At 44.8% G+C, this 21,305-nt stretch overlaps 1 protein-coding gene across 4 annotated transcripts in view; it reads left to right on the plus strand.

The window, feature by feature from the left end:
• Window positions 1-21,305, plus strand: part of sima (HIF-1 transcription factor component sima) — a 53,024-nt gene that overhangs the window by 12,322 nt on the left and 19,397 nt on the right. For all 4 annotated transcript variants that reach the window (XM_046635271.2, XM_046635268.2, XM_046635270.2 and 1 more), the window contains exons 2-7: window positions 403-590; window positions 730-878; window positions 1,178-1,366; window positions 1,491-1,756; window positions 1,841-1,947; window positions 5,919-6,066. In XM_046635271.2, the coding sequence (XP_046491227.1) occupies window positions 403-590; window positions 730-878; window positions 1,178-1,366; window positions 1,491-1,756; window positions 1,841-1,947; window positions 5,919-6,066 (1,047 nt within the window). The remainder of the gene's footprint in view (window positions 1-402; window positions 591-729; window positions 879-1,177; window positions 1,367-1,490; window positions 1,757-1,840; window positions 1,948-5,918; window positions 6,067-21,305) is intronic.

Genomic DNA, 21,305 nt, shown 5'->3' on the forward strand with positions numbered 1-21,305 from the left:
TGCGCCGCTATCCGCTATCCGAGTGTCCACTCTGATAATTGAAAGCAAGAGACAGGGGCAGCAGCGACGCGTGATTGCAGTCGATTTGATCGACGTACCTGAACCGGAAGAGACAGAGAGGGACTAAATCAAGTTTTATTATCAGCCGGTGCGCGTGATTTCTCACTGTTTGGAAAATATAACGGTCTCGCGTCCGACTAAATTTGAAAATTCAAGCTAATCTCACTACGGTCTAAATTACTTGACCTCTGTCGAATTATAATTTTCTTTCATAGTCTGAGCTAAATTTGTTGCCTGTATGCAACTTTCGTACCGATATAAGTATAGTGTAACTCTGCATAGGTATAATTCACCGTATCTAAGTGCCTGTTGAAAGACTTGGTATTTTTCTTTCAATTCCAGAAGCAATGAAAAACGGAAGGAGAAATCTCGGGACGCCGCACGATGTCGGCGAAGCAAAGAAACAAACATATTTACCGCATTGGCGAATGCGCTTCCGGTACCGATCGAGCAGGCTGCCCACCTCGACAAGGCCAGCGTGATGCGGCTCGCCATCGCTTACCTCAAAGTTCGAACGGTCATTGATGCCAGTGAGTATAAATAAGAAACGATACCCACGTATGATTGACGTATCTGTGACGTATTGACGTTGATTTGATATTTTCGTTGCATTTTTTATTATACATGTATGACATTCTAATGAAACTATTGCAAAATTCTACCCACCAGTACCGGACACGTCTCCAACGTCGGAAACATCCGTAGAGACGGACGCGGCGTTCCTGAAAGCACTCGACGGATTTATGTTCGTCCTATCCAGCGACGGCGATATGATCTACCTGTCCGAAAACGTCAGCGATTACCTCGGAGTTTCACAGGTATAATAATCGTAATCATACGTAGTCGCAAAAACCGGCGATGGTAATGTCAAGAAAAAAACACGATGAACCCCTGCATTGTACTTTTAATTCGTCGTCAATTAAAAATTTTCACATGGGTTTTATTCGATAATAAAAAAACTGAATCTACGGTCGCACAGCAATGTCATTGTTCGTATTATAAATATACGATGAATTGATTTTGGGAAAGTTGTAATAATAATTTCGGCTGCGCCTCGGAGTTGATAAAGATAATTGTATCTTAATGAAATTGCCAACGTCTTCTCGTTCTCTTTCAGATGGACATGATGGGTCAGAACGTCTACGACTACAGCCATCCGTGCGATCACGAGGAGCTTCGCGAATGCTTGTCGATGAAGCCCTCCGGGGTTAACGACGCGAAACAAATGTGCAATCTGTTCCTCAGACTGAAGTGCACTCTGACCACCAAAGGGAGGAAAGTCAACCTGAAGAGTGCCTCGTACAAGGTATGCGTTATCGCCTTGGTCCTAACGCAATGATAATTAATACATATATCTTGTACGAAACAACATTGAACGTTGACTTTTGTATTTCGAATGCAACCTATTTACGGAAGAAATTTTCGAGCAGGTGATACACTGCACGGGTCACGTCGTGGCGACGCCTCGGGACCTTTCGACGCCTCAGAATCAGCTCGATGAGAATGGCGACAGCGTCGATTCCTTTGAAGGGGCTCACGTGAAGATCGAGAAGCAGGAAAAGGAGAGCAGCTCCGGCTGCCTCGTTGTCGTCGGCTGTCCGATTCCCCATCCGAGCAACATCGAGGTGCCCCTCGGCCGGCACACCTTCTTATCGAAGCACAGCCTGAACATGAAGTTCACCTACGCCGACGAGAAGTGAGTACGCGCCTCTGTTGGACGCCAGGGCGAAGCTCCGTTCGGATCTATATCCCTCTTTAATTCATCGATATTACCTTGCAGATTGGCCGAGTATCTCGGCTGGGATATCAGCGAGCTCGTTGGCCAGTCGGTTTTTGACTTTCATCACGCCCTCGACAATCCTCTACTCGACAAATCGTTCAAGTCGCGTGAGTATTTTTTAACTAATGGACTATCCTGTCTCTCTTTGTGTCGTTCATCGGTAGTTTTTTATTTCATTCTATTCATTTTCAATTCAATCGATAAATCAATCAATCAATCAATCAATCAATCAATCAATCAATCGATCAAAAGATCCATCTATCTCTCATATTCTGCGCGATCACATATTACATTAATAAACCGAAACTTTTTTCTTCTCCTTTCTTTTATAGAACACTTTTCTTGTTATCGTTTTCGAACGCCCCCGCTCGGTTCAAAGAACTCGTAAAAATTTAATAGAAAAATGAAATTTGAATCGCGATGTGAGATATTCTTATATAAAAACACGTGACCGTGTTTCGCGCCGTAAAAAACCGTTGAGTCGGAAAAAGAGCGCGGGAACAGAAAATATGTCGAAAACATCTCGCGCCTGGTGTATAATGTTTAGTAAGAACAATAAAAGTACCGAAGGATGCCATCGGAAGATCCTCGTCGGTGGTCAGATATAACTGGCAAATTGCCGAGCGACGCAATAATCGCGGCTCTGCGCGCACGTTTATTCGTAAAACTCGGGATAACCAACACCTTGGGACGTTTCAGAACGTGTTGTCGTATTTGTTCGATCGATTCGTTTCGATTCCCGTTATTAATTGCTCTTTATTTAATCATGGATTGTTGTTGCAAAGATACTTATGTAATTCAGACTCTGAGACGTAGCCGAGTCATGCGTGCCATAAATTTACCTACCGAGCGACACACGCGATGTTTCAACGTTACTTTATTATACGCATCCCTTCGTCAGAGACGGTTAATTGAAATTGGTGATTCTCGTTTATATATCATCACAGCAGGGCGAAAGTCGTCGCGGTGACGGGAGTCTTCGGTTAAAAATAGTCGAATTTTTGGCAACCGTTGGTTCGATGACATTGTGTGTTGTCTCGTGTTGTTATGTGTTGTGTTACGTTGCTACCCAGATTCCCTTTCCTCTGCCACCCTTCAGCCTTGGTCAAGCCAATTTTAGCTGTACTTTGTTGACATCCGTTGCGTCATTTCGTACGAATCTTCTCTCCGTCTGTTTTCACGCGTGTTTCTCATTCTCGCGTTTAATAAAGTTCCTTACGTTTCTGCTTTCTTCTATTGAACACATGATGGCTCCAAATATCACATTCCAGTTGCGTATTTATAACTACGGCACAATCGTTAATCGTTAATGACACGACATACCGGGGTGTTGGTGCGATTTCGTTACGAATCTCGAGAGTCTGCTGCCGTCTACTAATATTACGCTCACAAGTGCGAGCAGCTGGATATTTTTTTTTAACGTACAACAATGCGCACGAGAGATAATCAAAGGACAAGGTGTGGTGATATCGAATAAAACTTCGTTTCGCAAATTGAAGACCGGGGTTTATTTCATTGTTGTTTATCCTCCCCCCGCCCCCCCCCCCCCCCCCCCCCCTCGTTTTGTTAGTAGCTATTACACACGACTTGCGCGGAAGTAAAACCTTTTCATTCGGATCCGTCCGTGAACTTTTCTTTTTCCCTCTTATTTCCCTTAACCCCTCGTGCGACGTTCTGCTATCTTAATCCTTTCCTCATCCCTGCACAGGGGGCATTTTTTTGCTGCGATTTATCGTCGAAATAATCCTTCTTTACTACTAGAAGCCTAGCCTCTGGTCTTACCTCGCTGCTTTTGAAGTGTATGAGGAACGAGAAAAGGATAAAAGCAGGATCCGAACAATCAAACATGTTCAGTTAATTTGAACAGTGTACACGGTAAAAAGTCTGTGAGAGCGAACAACGATGATAACGATAAATTGATTAATTACGATGAAAATAAAAACATCAAATACGTCAAATTATAGGCTTCCTGTTATACGTAAATAGTGAAGTCTGTTTTCAACTTGATCCCTTCCTGCAGATCGATAACATCGCTCATTCCGCGGGTTCTGTCCCCAGCAGTTCTTTATCTCCCTCGCAGTCCCTCTACTCATCCCTCGGATGACGTCACGTTAAATTTTCGCTCGTCCGTCCGCGGTCGTGAAATCCGCGAGGAGAGAATCCCGCGGGAAGCATGGACACTCGGCCCTCATCATCTTCTTTACTGCGTGGCCCGGCTTCACCCCGAGCGAATCTCTCGTTTTCGCCGGCCCCAAGCCCAAGTAACAAAAGTGCGTAAAATCGAACCCCTCGACCTTGGACGCGCCGTCTCTCTTTCTCTCTAGTTTCACCAGCTGCGCGAAATTGGCTCGATTAAGTGGGACCACTGCCTCGACGATTGCCCGCCCTCTTTTATTACTAGGTACCTATCCGCAGTTTCTATTCTCCTCTCTCTGTCGCAGATTCGAATCACGGTCAGCTCAAACGTATTTAGTCTCACCTTAGGGATTTTTCACATGCATAGCAGATTGTAACTTGAAAATCAAATGGGTCACATGATACGCGAACGTTGCGGATGCATGAATTGCCGACTCTATTTCTCTCCCTCTGGCTTGGAAGTGAGAGAAAATTTTCATCTCCGGAAGGTATCTGAAAAATTGAGTTTTGATTTCCGCGCGGGATGTCCCAAAAGGTCAGCATGGGATTCCGAGCGAGGAATAAAGATTTCATCTCTCCCTTCGTTCTATATCCTCCGCTTTTTCTCCCCAAAGTGTCCGCGGTGGCGATGAGGTCGAGTAATGAAATTCACTTTGCGTATATGTATATACACGTATAAACCGCGTGTAACAGCGGCGAAGCTCAAGATTTGTTAGAAGGCGAAGGGAAAACGATGAAAAAAACCTTGCATGCTTTTTTCCTGCGAATCTGTATCTACGTATCCACGCACACACACACACACACACACACACACACACACACACACACACACACCTATTGTGTGTGTGTGTGTGTGTGTGTGTGTGTGTGTGTGTGTGTGTGTGTGTGTGTGTGTGTGTGTGTGTGTGTGTGTGTGTGTGTGTGTGTGTGTGTGTGTGTGTGTGTGTAAATATATACACGAGACGGGTTTAACGCCCTCGAAAGCTGCCGGTGCTATGTCGCATGATCCGATTGTACGTATGGGGGTGGGTGGGTGGGTATTAAAATAAAGAGAGTAGAAGAAAAAAAAACAGTTCGAAGAGGGAAAGAAACCGCGAGATAAAACGGAAATCGCGTCGCGGCGCCATCTGAAGAATAGGTAGGTCCGTGTACCGTCGTAAAAAATTTCTCATCTCGCGAACGACCGCGCCTGAGAGATCTTTGCAGTGATCGACAGAGAAACAAACCAGCCGACCAACCGCGCAGGCTGACTGGATTATTCTAATTTTACGCGTCTGTATACAAGGGTCGATATGCTCATAAAAAAAAACGAAAAAATTATTTATTTTCAAAACCCCTTGATCTATTTCAAGATGAATAAAAAAAATTAGGAAATAAACTGCGAAACGAAATCCACAACGTGATTTATTATGGCGGAGTGATAAAAAAAAGCAACATCTTCTTACTTTTCAAAATTGCGCAATATGTAGTGCAGTATGCACAGATTTATGTGTATATCTAGATATACCTATGTACTCGTATAATCGTGAATGATTATATGTAAGAAAGAAAAAAAAAGGGGAATGAAAAAAAATGTAAACCGGATACCGTAGAAATTCATGCCTGGAGAGCTTGTCGCTATTTTCAAGGGTCTATAAGGGGGTGGAGCCACGGTGAGATTTCCTGGTTGTTTATTCGACATTTCGGGTCGTGAAACTGAGTCGAATAATAAAAATGTATAAAAACAACAACTTAAGGAAAGGTGTCATCGTGACAAATCGAGAAGCGAGCGATTTGCAGGTGTGAAATGGTGAAATGGATCGATTGACGCGATTATTGGCTTCGTTGGGATTGACTTGGCGAAATTTCGGCGAGAGTATAAAATATCAGCGTCGTTACGTTTGCATACCGTATTCCACGTGAACCTATAGATTTCTCATTAATTATTTCTCTCCGTTTCCAGTGTTCAGCAAAGGACAGTGCGAAACTGCGGCCTATCGCTTCCTGGGTAAAAAGGGAGGCTACGCCTGGGTCGTGACGCAAGCAACCCTGATCCACTGCGCCAAACAGCACAAGCCGCTCTCCGTAGTCTGCGTGAATTACATCCTAAGGTAAGAGACGACGACAAACAATTTCTCTGCATGTTTACGCCCGTGATGCAATCGCTGTGCCAATTTCAACGCCGATTTGCGTGCCTCGACGGTTCTCCGCTGGGGAATCCACCCTTCCCTGAGATGATCAAATTTCGATCGAACATCGTTGTTCGGTGTTTTTTCCCAAAAAACGGTCGTTGAACCTCGTAAGTTTTATTCCCCAACATGTTATCAGGGATCCCGAGGCACGTGCGATTATCGATCCCGGGCTTTCATCGCATGATACTTGTTATTGCTGAGTCTGTTTTTCGGGGCTTGTTTCTTTCTCTGTTACTTTCGATTTTGTTTCTTTCTGTGTTTCAAAGATAATAGCTTAAGAATCTTCTCGACGACGCTTTGAAGGAGCTGCAGTTCCCTCCCTTTGCCAACTCCCGCTTCTCAATCTTCGGAATTCACGAAATATCTCAATGGTAGATTTTTACAACGCATAGTATACGAAAATAATTGATTTTTCCTTAAAATCTGACGAAGGGATTCGAATTTGTTTGAGTTCATATCATTTTCTCGCGTTTGTTCCCGTTTATCTCGTTCTCGAGTCAAATTTTGCCGGCTAAGAATCCCGCACCTCTTCAAATATACCGATAGTTCGGCTTTTTACCTTCTCGCTTTTTTTTCTCTTCGATCATATCCTTCGGAGTGATAAATCTTTACAGCTTCTCTCTCTTTTTCCGTCGGTCACGCAAGGGTTAAAAACACACGGTATTCTTGATTTTGGTCAGAAAGATCCAAGTCCGTCCACGTATTGTAGATAGACTGAAACAACCGGTTCGGTTCTCCCCATTTTTCCCCGCGCAGTTTTCTTCCCGAAAGGTAGGTGGCAATTATATGTTTGGATTTATTACCACAGCACTATTCTATGTGGTATCGTGTGACGAAAGAGGATTGTTCAGTGTTTTGGAAATTTTCGTTACCATATGCACATGTATGCATAAAACGCGCACGCGTATTATATGTATGAAATATAGTACGCAGGCACATGTGTATTACGAAATCTGAAAAAATCTTTCGACGACAGTCAACGCGACTGTTCGTATCTACATAATTACATACGGTAAGAGAGCATACACTTATACCTTTATCCTAGTCTATATGTATATATACGACATTCACACTATACCTATGCGCATTATACCTGTACATTTTTATTACTGTTCTGTACTACGCCCCCCCCCCCCCCCCCCCCCCTGATACTTTGGTATCACTCAACGAAACAAATTGTATCATGGGACACGAGCTGCGCATGCATACATTGTACGGCTGCGTAACACGTAACTGTGAGATAGTTATTAATCTACCCAGTTTACATTTTTATTATACAAGGTACCTCACAAAAATGTATGTACAAAGCGTCCGGTGACTTACAATTAACGATGACGACGGTATAATAAATACGCGCAGCAAGCCTCCACATGATATTCCAAACAGTTTATGCGTATGCATTGGAAATCATCTTTTCACGCCTTTCTGCGGCAAGGCCGGGTAGAGTTTTGCGAGTTCGCAGGTCTAAAAAGGCGTTGCATACGGAATATGAATTGGTTGCCCCGTTTGCCGTTCCTCTTTCATTTGTTGAACGTGTTATTTATTTATTTATTTTTTTCAATTTTACGACCCTCCGACCGGTCCTGCATGTATAAATTCGCAACGCGTATGTAACCTGCTCGTTTAATGATCCTAATTACCACGCGCTATGCTACCTGCCTTGTGTCCTCTTTTCGTTTTACGAGTACCTCAACGGTCGACTCTGTAATACAGGTGTATACCTACTTATGTACAATACGCGAGGTGTGCGAACTTTCGCGAAAGGCAACGCAGAAACCGAACCTGCGGCCACGAAACATTTCTGTTGCACGTATTACGATACATAATGGATAACAAATTGCCCCGATCCAGAACTTCGTGATCGATCGAAGCGAGGTGTAACAACTTTATACGAGAAGGTGAAATAATTGGAAAATGGAAAAGAGAAACCGTTGCTGTGTGCCGGCCGAAAGTTGATATAATAATGAATTCTGTACGTGTGTGAGGATAATAGTCGTAACTGAACCGATAATGAATAAGAAAGGAGAGAGAGAGGGAGAGGGAAAAAAACGTCGAGGTGTCTTGCGGTGAATTTTGACAGGTTCCGATGCCTCTTTTAATTCCGTCCTCTCGGTTGCAAATAAGGCTTCGCATTAAGTTTTAAATACTTGTCACCTGCCTCGTCTATATAACTATGCTGATTACTCTATCTGATTAGAATTTTAATACACAGACTTTCAGGTGCGCCGGCATCTAGGACTCGGTGTACAAATGTGAAAGAACGGTAACTTTCGGGTTGACTCGAGCAAAAGTCGACGAGTAAAAATTCGTTACTCCCCCGGAGATGAAAGAGAAATGATGCATCCCGTACATTCGTAACGTCGTAACTTACAAATCGGCGAAATATTTTTGCGTCAAATGACGACACCGGCGTAACGTGGACCTTGCTCAAGGATCTCGATCCGTTGCGTCATGCCGGCAGAGGTGTGCGCCTGCCTCTCGACCAATCGGGCACGAGGATTTACGTTATATAGTCAATGCCCGCCGACGGACTAGCTGCAGTTCAAATTCCGGTGTCGCCGAGGTACGCGTGAGGCCTCAACTGTGACATATCGCATACCAGGATTAATTGTCGTACATGCAAGCCGAGTACCTGTATTCCTTATCTGCTCGCATCAACGTCTCATTTTGATACGCGGTACGCACGTGCCTCCGCATCAAACGAACGCCACGTTAGCCCGCGCCGGGCGTTGAATCCGTCTTCGTTATTATCGTAATTCTGGGAAGGAACGGAACGCGGATTCAATCATATAACAAATCACCGACTGAATTTAATTCGCAATCTCGACGTAAGTTATTTCCAGCATTTCTCTCATTCTTGTTCTAATCTTAACGCTGTGCTATGTTACGGTCTGTGGGTACATATGACAATTTAACGAACGAATGATGAACGGACGAGTGAACGACATATCTCGTCGTTGGAGTCTTCGTGCAAGCCAGAGGCGTATCTTGGATGAATGTTTCCGCGTGGCGAGAAGTCGTCCAAAGTTGATTGAAGTCATTTTACGTACGTGTCTGAGAAACCGTCGTGACGTATCGTTGAAGCGACGCGCGATGATTCGTGTGCGCTGGCTTCCGCGTAGAGTTTTCCTTTTTCTTCTCATTCAACCGACGATGAGGCAGCTTGGCTTTCCAAAGCGAGGTGTGCCCGCCCTACCCTATCGGATAGCGGTCGGCTGGCTCCTCGGTGCGTTGTGTGAAAATGAATCGGGGGTGGAATACAGGGTAGAAGGAGTGAGGAATGCCGCGGACGTTGGAAAAGGCCGAGAGAAAAAGGGTGCAGGGATAAATATATATTTGGGACGAGGAAAGATTTCGTTAGAGCTGGGATAGGGGGGGGGGGGGGGGCGATAAATTCTACTTTAGACGAGGGCGTCACGAGGTGAAAAAATTAATACAGCCGGCGAGGATGGCGACGATTCCGAGGTACAGGAGTCACGGTACCGAAATGTCAGCTCGTAAATCCTCCAATAATCGGAAGACGGTGGAAAAAACAAGAACTGTTCCTCGCCAATAGCTTTGATAGTTCTATTTCTTATAATACCCTACTCCCTGTTATAGGTAGGTACAGAAGTTTTTCTCTTGCAAAGGAGATCTTGCCGCGCGACGGAGAAACTTGGCGAATCCTCGTCGACTCTATGCTCTATCCTCCCGGTATCGATCCTGCTACCTCCGGTTATACGATCTTCCTCCCGGTTCCCGCGCGTTCTTGCCTTCAAAGCTCCTAAATGTGCCCGAATTTATTCACCATAAAAGCGGAAGCCGCCCATAGGGAGAGGGAGAGAGATAATGGTTTTTTTTTCTTTCTTCTTTATCGTTTAGAACCCAGTCTCGGAGTTGAGACGAATAAGAAGATGGATACAGTAACGGAATAGTTGTCTCCGAAAGTTGTTTGTACCGCCGCCCTGCAGGGGTTTCTCAAATCGTCCTTGGGCGAGATCCTTGAACTCGTAAAACTCCGCGTCCACCTTTCCACCCCCGCCGCAGCGTCTTCGCTAGATGAAATGCCTCTCCCCCCCATCCCCCTTCCCTCATTGCGTTTCTCTCCTTTTCCCCCGACCGCGTCGCAAGACGGCGTTAGCCTCAAGAATCTCAACCACCCCTTTCTCGCAATCTCAAAATCAGCCTCTATCCGACCGGCAGTTCCCTTCGGATCTTCCCTTCCTCGTGCGCCGAGTCCAAGATACGCCAGACGCGTTTTAACTTTCCGTTATCCCGGGCTACTCCGGGAAGTTAGTCCGCAAGAAGTTGCAAAGCACACTACCGATCTTCCTGGCCTAAATAACTCCCCCCCCCCCCCCTCTTCCTCGCGTCACCCTCTGCCCTGGTTTCCCTCTCTCTTTTTCTCCCTCTCTCGGTCGCAGCTTCCCCTCCACGACTCCGCCCCACCTCGATGTTTTTCCCCTTGACCCCGCCGCGCATCCCGGAGAGTTCCGTTCGTTCGTTCGCGACTACGGAACCACTCTCCCTCTCAGTCAGGGGGCACGGCTACTCCGGTTCGAACACACCTCGCACTGCACCGGATCACTCTTCGCCACGTCTCTCCGACGACACCACCTCGATATTCCCTTTGCCGGAAACGAAACAAGAAACTTAAAGAGGAGAAGGAAAAAGGCCTAGATTCGCGGTCTCGGCCTCTATAACTCGTCTATCTCACACTGACTCTGTTTTTTCATATTCAGCTCTTGCATTCTTATTGCCCTGTTGTTTACTTATTTATTATCGCTACCGTCTACGCTTTACATATATACATAAACTCCTAATGTCGCTGTGTTGATGATGCAGTCTTCATATCAATATGGTTCTTGAAAGTGTTTTTTTCCTTTCCTCTCTCTCTTTCTCTCTCTCTCTTTCTCTTTTTTTTTTTCCATCTTCCGACACTTCTCCGTCGAAGTGAATTCGGCCTTTGGTTACCCGAATGAATGTAGTCTTGTTTGTTATCACGCTTGTTTGTTGAGACGAGGAGAAGGGAGTTACGTAGAAAAGCCGAGACGTACGTAGTGTCAAATGCAGGGACGAATTACACTCGCTACTGTTTCACAATCCCTGCCCTCATGTTATGACATACATATGTGACGTGCGTGCGTGTGTAATAGAAATTGGCATAAAAATCGGCGCGTACGGGGTTGTGAACATTTTCAAAACTAAAGCAACGTACAACTTGTCGTCAAAGAGAATGAAAACGATGAAATGCCGAACCTGTACCCTATCATAAATATTTATGACATAATATCGTAATGCAAAGGTGTGAGGAAGGAAATTTTGAGATCGCCGGCAAGAAATCCAACGCCATGCGAGGGTGCGAATCGAAGGTGATCGAAGTTCGCGGAGAAGAAAAAAGTTAGTATATGGCACTCTCGTATGAAATGATGGGAAACAAAGTGTTTCGCTTATAATCGTAAGTTTTTTACAAGTTTCTTCTTTATCTCGTGAAATTTTCGGCATTCCCAAAGAGCGGTGAAACGAGCTGTTTGTTTTTCCGTCGTGGTATCGCGGTGACTCGACGTACTCCTCGTGAAACTGACCGCCCTTCGTTCCTTGAACTCCCCTTGACTATTTCCGTCCTCCACTGTTTTCCCAGCATTATCTACCATCCCTCGCTATTCGTCTCGGCTTCATTCATCCATCGGATTGTCAGAGTGCACAGCTGTGTTGTAAGTATACCGCAACGTACCTACCTACATTCGCAATCGATATCAATTCTGTGACATCTCGTTTGCGCGTAAGGATACCCCGACATTTTACCTACACGCGTATAATAATACATGCTTAAAATTCAACTTATCAGTCCTTACGCATGTAGCGTGAAATTTAATTACATCCCTGGACTCGGGGTTTAACCATAAACTCTTGGGAATGATAACGCAATTGAAAATACGAGATCGCTCGCTATTTTCACTCAAAAGTAGGTGATAGAGGTATGTTTCGATTCAATCTGTAACTCGAGACGAAGGGTGTGATCCGAGTCATGCCACGGCGTTGTTACACGCTGATTCACCCTTGTGAAGAAGGGTGCGCAACACGCCATAACTCTAATTAACGATTGACGCTGATCCACCGTATAAACGACAACACCGACTAAGATTATCGGAAAATTTGGAGTAGGTAATCGCATGTTGCACGGGTGATCTTCATCATCGATTTCCCGCTTTATCCCTTGTTTTTGTCGCAATCGATTACCCGCCCGAAAAGACACGTCTCTTGCCCACTCGCGATAGCTATTTCTACGTAAAACGGAAGTGCGCGCTAGGCGAAAATGAAAATGAAATTGAAATTGAAAATGAAATTGAAAATAAAATCCCGCCCCTGCTCACAATCAGCATCGATACGTGACACTTGGGTGCCTATAAGAAATTCCCCTCCCGAACTGATCGTTGGCGTAGGTTAGTGTTTCTCTTGCGTACCGTAGTCCGTATAATGTATACAATATACGTGTATACGCGTGTATACATTCGTTTCCGGGAGAAAACCCCTCTCTAGGCATTTTCCTAATATATCCCAGGGCGTATATATTCCTATACGTATCGTACGCGCGTTCCCATAAAGGTGTGTGTGTGTGTGTGTGTGTGTGTGTGTGTGTGTGTGTGTGTGTGTGTGTGTGTGTGTGTGTGTGTGTGTGTGTGCACATATACATATACACGTACGAGTACCTACATCCGACCCAAGATGATCTCTCATTAATCACGCCCGCAGTGCGGCTCTCTCTCTCTCTCTTTGGGTCTTTATCCCTCATTCAGCTTTCTTGGTGCTTCGAACTTCGGAGAATTTGAATTCGCGCCTCTTAACGATCCCCGCGTCAATGTCTCTTCAGCGGTTCGATCGTGCACGATATTCGTCAATTTTCTCGCAAACCTTTTTCCTTCATCTTCTTCTCTACAACGTATCATCATCGTGAACGTTATTACTCGTGCGGATGCGGGTGCTAAATGATCCGTGAAATTTGGCAGATTTTCGAAAATTCTATGCCGCTCGCGTGATTCTGAAGATGAAAGAGTGAAGCAAGAAGTGTAACTAGAAGTAGGAGGAGGATCAGATGCAGCTGACGGTGCAGATGATGACAAAGACGCTCGATCATGCGGGATAAATTGTATGACCGTAGTATTCGTTTCACGGAGGCCAAGGTTATTTGCCGTCTCTCTTCCGACTCTCATCAGCTGACGACGATGACGACGTTTACAACACATCGCGTTCCATTCAACCGAGTCCCCCCCCCCCTTCCCCCCTCTCTATCTTTCTCTCGCTCTCTCTTTCCTTCTTTGCCGTAGTTCCCTTTCGTAAGTCGGGTTCAAGGATGATACAGACACCGGAAAGGGTGTTTGTGGCGCAGGCGCTTTTACCTTCGCTGAACTGCGATAACTCGGCGAGGCGGGAGAGCGAGAAAGAGGGAGAGATGGGGGAATCGTGACTCTGGTCGATAGCCCCTAGCCGAGGTGGGGATGATAGCCGGGGGTCGAGCGGGGGTGGAATCGAAACTGAAAGCGAAAGCGAAAGCCGGCTAGGAAAGCGAAAGCTTCAAGCGTCCATGGGAATCCGGCGGAACGACGGTATGATAAAAATTTACAACCCGTTCAGTGATTAATTCAGAACCGCGATTATATACTCCGACTAAAGCAGAAAAGAAATAACGCCAATCCCATTTCTTCCTACCCGTTCTCATTATACCCTTTACGCGTTTTGTTCTCATCTTTCGTTTTCGTCTCTCATTGCACGGAAAATTTTCAACTTTTCTCTCGCTTGAAGATTCGGCTAAAAAAAAAAAAGAAAAAAAAAACAGCGAACGACGAGTGCTAGGGGTTAGAAATGAATGTTGCTCTTGCTAATTTTTTTTTAATTTTATTTATTGCTACGCACAACTTAATTTTCTTTGAGTATCTTGTACCTATAATACAATCGTTTGACCTCTGACCCATATCTGTAGCAGCCATACCTGCACTTTGTAATATATCGGGGAAACCAGAAGTACCTTGTAACCAAATAACCTGACCTGACCTAACCTAAGCGGACGGTGATAACACAGGTATCGGGTATCGTTATTGTTTTAATTATCTTTTTTTTATTCCACCTCAGATCGTCATAAACATTGTTTACCACCCATCATACAATATAATACAACGTCTGTTGTTGGCTGAGTAGAATGTAGAAAAGCGATAATAAAGAAGAAGGAAAAGTAGAAAGTTTTTTCTTTTATTATTAGTATTTTCCTCTATCCCCGAGATTCAAGGTGTTGTTCCCGTTAAGGCAATTCGCGAAACAAAGAAGAAACAAGAAAGAAAGAATACTCACAATCCTGACTTTTGTCAGCTGTCGTGATGAAAAACTAACTCACATCTTACACCCAGATAGGTTCAATCGTTGTAACATATATGCCTGTCGAATATTACGTATTACAGATATTTTGAATTTTTTACCGTGTAAAACGTTAATTCACAAATAACGTTTCCTTGTCAAATGCGTTTTACGATAAAGTATTCGATGTTGCATGTGCTAAATAACTATAATCCCGTAAGAAAAATACACTCGCGACATTGAACCGTGGCTCTTTAATTACGTCATTATCATAGACTACATGCGATTTTTTATGTTCTTTCGCTTCTGATCTTGAGACATAATCGCTAATGCTTTCTTCCTTTTTTTTTTTTTTTTTTCACCACCCCGCATACTGAAATAACAGACATTGATAACGATAAATATTATCACGGCTTTTCTTGCATGATACAGAGATGTGACAACATATTATACGATCACGCTTACACTTGTGGGAAAAAAATTTACTTATTTTTTCTCTTTTTATTTTATTTTTTATTTTTATACAGATATGAAAACTTGCGGTTGATTCTGCGTGGCTCCCTCTTACGTGTTTCATAATCACGCCACTAAATAAATGCGTCATAAAGCGCAAGTGGTGTTGTTCGGTAAAATATACGTGCATGCGTACAACTTGCAGCCATTTAACTCGAATTATGTGACTCCTTGTTAAACTTTACGGATAAGACCTTGTGTTATACCCATACCTATTCGAACACACCTACGTATTCACACTTCGCAAAATTAAATTCGCATTTTCGATTAGTTTTGCGAATGATTTTCTCGCGTCTTATCTGCAAAACGAAAATCATAACAGAAAAGAGATCCTCGTCTTACAGAAACTAAAGTTCTCGGAGAGATAGAGTATTCAACGCGTTCCTACAGGTACACACGCCGCAACAACGAGCAGCGTAACAATGAAAATAACTGGTTGAATTGTGTACATAGATTCCTACGTTTAACCCGTAATATGTCAAGTGGCATTAAAGTTTATACAAAACATTTTTCTCAACTGAGTTTGATTAGAAAATCGTGCCACTCGTTGAGCATTACCCAAGCTCGACGGAGATACGGTGGTACGTACATACGCTGCGTGACTCGGGAGATGATCGCAAATCGTACACGTCGCTACGTCATTTTTAACCCCATAGTTTGATCCGTTCTTATCTTGATTTTTATTTTTTCGTCAGTTTCGTCAATTTCTTGCGCATTATTTGTACTCGCGTGAATGTACTTGAAGCCAATCCAAGAGGAACGCAGAAAATACGGGAAAATTCGTCTCCCGGTACGTTATGTCCGATCGTTTCTATTATCGTATGCTTGAAAAATCTCGCTGTCATGTCGCACGAAAGAACCGTGGAGCCTGAGAAATGCCAGTGTCGTTATCAGCTTCGTTTACGAGCAGGGCTCGAACTTTCCTCGTTCCATATACAGAACTCCGGGTTCATACCATTTCGAAATCAGATAAATTCCATCGCGACTAGAGTATCACGCGGGGTTCGGCCTCCCCACCGACAAGTAACGCAACGGAGTAGCGTAACTCCTAAGGATAGATTTGTTATTTTTCTGCTCCATCCTTCGTTCTCTGTGCCTTTCCGGTGACGGCCGAGCGAAGTCGATAATAAAACCGTATACCTAATACGTATAAAGTGCGGTGTCTTTTATCACCCGCGGCGACGGATTTTCGTATTAGCAAGCCGTAAATGCTGCGGCAAACGAATGTATTATATAGGTATATACATGACTGAATGTGTGAAAATGTAAGAAGAATATCGAAAGAAATTTGAAAGTAAATGTCAGAATAAAAACGACAGCCGCGATAAACTCGACGATGTGGCCAATATCTAATCCCTGATCGCTATCGTAAACCGCATTATTATATTTGTAGATGCAATCCTGGAACGTTTTCTACAAGCGCGGCGATACGTAATATCGCAATTCAGATTATTACACTTATCGTACCATGCATCAGCGTTCCACGCGTGTTTCTCGCTTATCTGTCCGTGATGCGAGTGTAACAATTTCACTATCCGCTACGGACGAGTGAATCAGTCCACGATTTTAACATCGGGAATCGCCCGATATGCACTATGCGGTGGCAGCAGCTGCATCGTAATTCGAGTACAGGTTTCGAAGAGCGGGATCCGGAAGATGGCCACATTTGAACAGCTACACCGGAATCTCGCTCACTTACTTGCGTTTCTTCTCGTATTCGCCCCCCCCCCCCCACTCTCTCTCTCTCTCTCTCTCTCTCTCTCTCTCTCTCTCTCTCTCTCTCTGAATTCGTTCGTTTACTTTTTACCTTCCACTTTTGCTGCTTCATTTATTTCAACTTGTTCCCCGGGCAATTTTTAGATCAAGAAAGCCCGAATCGCGCGCATCAAACGTTATTCGCACACTTGCCAGGCCGTAATTCAACGGTACTTCGTCGGTGTGTTGTTGCAGGCATACGTGTATTTATATATTGCTGATCGCTCTAGATCACGTCTGATCATTCTCGTCGTATCTCGATCTCACGTCGAATGTTACAAAATTGTATTTCAGCGTTACGCGTACATTGCACCCATACCGCGGTCACGATCATTTGCGTGTTTGGCCGAAAGTTTTGCTGATAATCGATACCCCCGTGAGTAATTTGCACAAATTTCATTGACGCGATAATTGAGGGGACCTAGGTGAGAAAACATTACGCTGCACGCGGGGTAAAACTTGAACTTGAACGTAAACGCAAACGTACGTCGCGCTACGTGTAAAACGTGCAGCGCCGCAGCGTGCGTAATAGTAATAATACATTACGTGACATATTTTAGTCCCAAACAAAGCAATTGAGGGCAAACGGTTGGGTCGGGTTAGTTGAGGGCATTGGCGGTGCGAATTGCTTGACTCTTATATTTTTATTTATTACGTACCCACTGCGTGGTACAGCCGAGCATCTGCCACTTGCCATTTCATTAATCGTGACGACGAGTCCGTTATTCCCACTCGCTCGACGAACGTGCGTACAATTGTCAAGAATACCGTACGATGCAGCGATATAACACCGTAATTAGAGAAATCGTATAATATCCAGAATCCGTCTCGGTTTTTAGATCAGGGCTTACAACAGTAACCGCAGGTACGGTGGGTCGGCATGACCGCTGCGTACCTACGTATTGTACACGTACGAGGTGTTGGAGCAAGCGAAATCTTACGTCTATGCAGAGACGAAAGGAGGAGACCAGAGGAGGTTGGGGTCTGATGGGATGAGAGATAAAAAAGCTCCCTCTTCGCTTTGTAGACCTGAGCAAAGATTTTTCATGCCTGATGCCGTAGGTTATACGGGAGGGCTCGATGAACGCGTTGAGTGTATTTTTAACCAAGTTATTTCGGTGTCTTTTAAAAGAGACGCACCGTGTGCTGCATGTATGGAGACGGGCAGGTCGGTAGTTACCAACGGCACGCATCCGTTTCTACTCCACCGTCCTTTCCGTACATCGCGACACTCGCGGCTGCTCGTCTGCCACATCGTCACGTTATTACAGATAATCAGGTCTGTGTGATTTGCTCGCAGAATTGATCAGGTTCCCCTGCCACGATGTTGCCGTTTGAACGAATTCGATCGATTCGCTAGCACCCTCCGTCAAATTCAACGTATCGCAATCCTTTATATCGTCCAATTGTAAATGACGCGCAAATCGCTTGCCGAACATGTTTCGGTCTCGGACGCGACCGAGCCTTGCATCTTTCGCATCGTCTCGAAAATCGGAGACAACTTTCGGTGCAACTTTCAATACCACTTGATAGCGATTAAATCAATATTTTCTATCTCTTCCCGCGCATTTTACTGCACTCGTGCATCTTGACGCACAGTCTATCTGTAATGCGTATTTGAATAAACTAGGAAGCGGAGGCGATCGGCACGGGTGATCAATAACGCGCACGTAGCGATGGGTTGAGAAAAAATGTTTCATCAATCGCGGTGTTCTCTTAAATTTGTTTGTTTATTCGTTTAGTACACGTGTACCAAGTATGCATGTGTTAAATGTGCGAACGTCGCGTTAGACCTACTCGTATATATGCAGGGCGAATGAAACATCGCGAATTATTCCATTCCCGCTCATATTTAAGCCCGACGTTACGCAACGTTGTGTCGGACCACAGCAGCGGCGGTAACTTGGACTCGGCGTACTCGAAGCATCGGCTATCTTCACCAGTCGCACGCCTCGGGCACGTGCCGCGATTCGTCGATCAGTCAAATTCGAGTCAGCGTTTTAACAAGAATCGGCGATATTCGTTCGGTCGCCCTTGGTTGCAACGATCGCGTTCGTCGTTTCGGTACACGGTCGGAAAGGATCATTTGACTCGACTAAACGCGGCGAAGACAATATACTTTTGTTGGTCTGACAAAATTTAGTCGAAATCAACCGAACATTTTGTTGAACCGATGGATCTTGAGTCGAGACAAGTAAATATTTAAGTACTCCACGCATTTAGCTGTTTCAATACGAAATGCGGCTTGACGATAGCCAAAAACTGATGAATTTGAGTTTTCCGGAAGGGAGCGAACAGATGTATCGGCGATCGTTTCGCACGTACGGAAGATCCCGAATTACAGCTTACCTTCGCTTTCGATATTCAGAGAATCGCGTCGCGATTCGCGGCGTGAAAAGGCGTCGTAGCGCGGCGCGGTACGCGACTCGTCACACGTAGACACGAACGGTTTCGCCATTCCGTGGGAATAACTCTCCGATAGCCGGCGGAGAGTTCGCGATACCCAGCACGTGGTTTCCCTACGGTCCGATCCGAACTTCCGAGAAATTCGTATCCATTTGGCACGCGGCGCCGATTTACGCGTACCTGTCCCCTCTATCCCAAGCAAGACGCCTCTTGTTTATACCGACGCGTCTTCTCGTACTTTCCTATTATACGTACTTCACAGCGTCGAAACGTGTTTTGCAATCTTCTTAACATTATCCTACCGTGTGCACGCACGCCTAGGTACGCACGCGTGCGATTACGGTTCTTTCATCGGACGCGGAGGAGCGTTGAGGGGCGAAAAGTTTGAGCTCGGTTCGGGAGATCGAAAACCTGTTATGCCTGCTCCGAATTTACCGATCCTTCTTTTTTTCACCTCTTTTCCCTTTTCTTTCTTCTTTTACATTCTATTTCGTACGTTCCGCGCTCGTAGCCGCCGCTCCCTTACGCTGTCTCGCCCGGTTTCTCTTCCTTTTCGTCTTCCTCTTGGTTGACGGTCTCTTGTAACGCCCGTCCCTCGGCTTCCTTTACCTTCGGCCTACGGTCCAGTTCCCCCACTACCGTAGAAACTCGGCTACTTTGTACGACGCAACACGCATCTGAATTACGTCGGGTGCCGCTTGGGGTTGGTCGTATAGTCCGGTCTAGCGATAGGGTTACTCCGCTCCGTCCGGGAGTCCTCAATTGTTCCTGCGCCCGGTATTTCAACGACGGAAATTCGATGTTGTTCACCTCCCGTATCGAGTCCCGCCACTTCCCGTGTACCAAGTACTTTCCTTCTCTTATTTCTGCGAGAGTCACGTGAGAAAGGCAATAAGAGAAAAACGGAATCTGGAGTTAAATAATTCTCTGACTTGACGAGTGAGCGTAGGTGGGTAAGTACCGTACCGTTGATTATACCTCTACGGCGATTCTGAGAAACTGGTAGGATCGGCGCCAAATATTTGACCGTTCAATATTATTTTGTGGAATATAGTCGTCTCGGTGTTTCCACGGAAAAAAATTCGGAACGAGATGCTTTCGTCGTCTGCGATACACGTTTGGCTCGGTTGATCGTACCCTGATTTATTGCTTTAAATTGCGGACTGAGACTAGGTTGGACTATTTCCCGCAACCTTTGTCCATTTTTCGGGTAACAAATGAATACCCCGCGGCGATAGAAGCTTTCATCTTTGGGGGCAATAAAATCAATCGCTACTTTTCTTACTTCTTCCAAGTTTCTAAATTTTTGTCCAGATAAAAAATGCCGCATTGATCGAAACAAATGGTAGTCAGTCGGAGCGATATCTAGACTGTACGCCGGATGTGGTATGACTTCCCAGTATAGCTGCAATATGGTATTCTTAGTGGTTGAAGCGACATGCGGCCGAGCGTTATCTTGGCCAGAAAATGGTCGTTTCTCACCGATTGCTTTATTTACTTCATTCGATTGTGCACTGTCGTAATAAAGTACTCCTCTTTCATCCCACCGTACATCAGATTAGAGCTTTTTGAACATGGGTATCGCGCTTTGCCGTTGACGTTGAAGGCTGACCAGGATCAGACCATGACTTGCAGTAGACTTATCAACGCCAAGCTTGGCAGAAAGTTCCGCCGTTGTCTGAGCTGGGTCTTCGTTCGGCAACGCCTGCAATTCGTCAGTTTCTAGGGTTTGAGGCCTACCGGAACGAGGTTTGTTGCCTAAATCAAAATGGCCATTTTTAAATCGCTGAAACCACTTTTGGCACGCACGTTCGGATACAACGGATTCGCCACAAGTTTCGCGAAGTATTCTTGTAGCTTCGGCTGCTATCTTTGTTTTGATTAAATATAAATAAAATACAGTGACGAATATGCACTTTGTCAAATATCCATATTTTAATAAATGTTCAACCAAACTAGTAGGTCACTGCGATATCAATGACTCGTAAATCGATCAGATTACTCAATATTACACCATATTATTCAATTTACAGACGAATATTTTTTTTTTACTTTAGATGCTGTCTCCTTTTAGATACGTGCCCTTACGAACTTTTGCAACGACCTGATATAATATTAATTTCGTACACCGCGCGCGGAGAAGAGAGCGATATAATTTA

The sequence above is a fragment of the Neodiprion pinetum genome, chromosome 7, assembly GCF_021155775.2.
Source record: "Neodiprion pinetum isolate iyNeoPine1 chromosome 7, iyNeoPine1.2, whole genome shotgun sequence".
NCBI classification, from domain to species: Eukaryota; Metazoa; Arthropoda; class Insecta; order Hymenoptera; family Diprionidae; genus Neodiprion; species Neodiprion pinetum.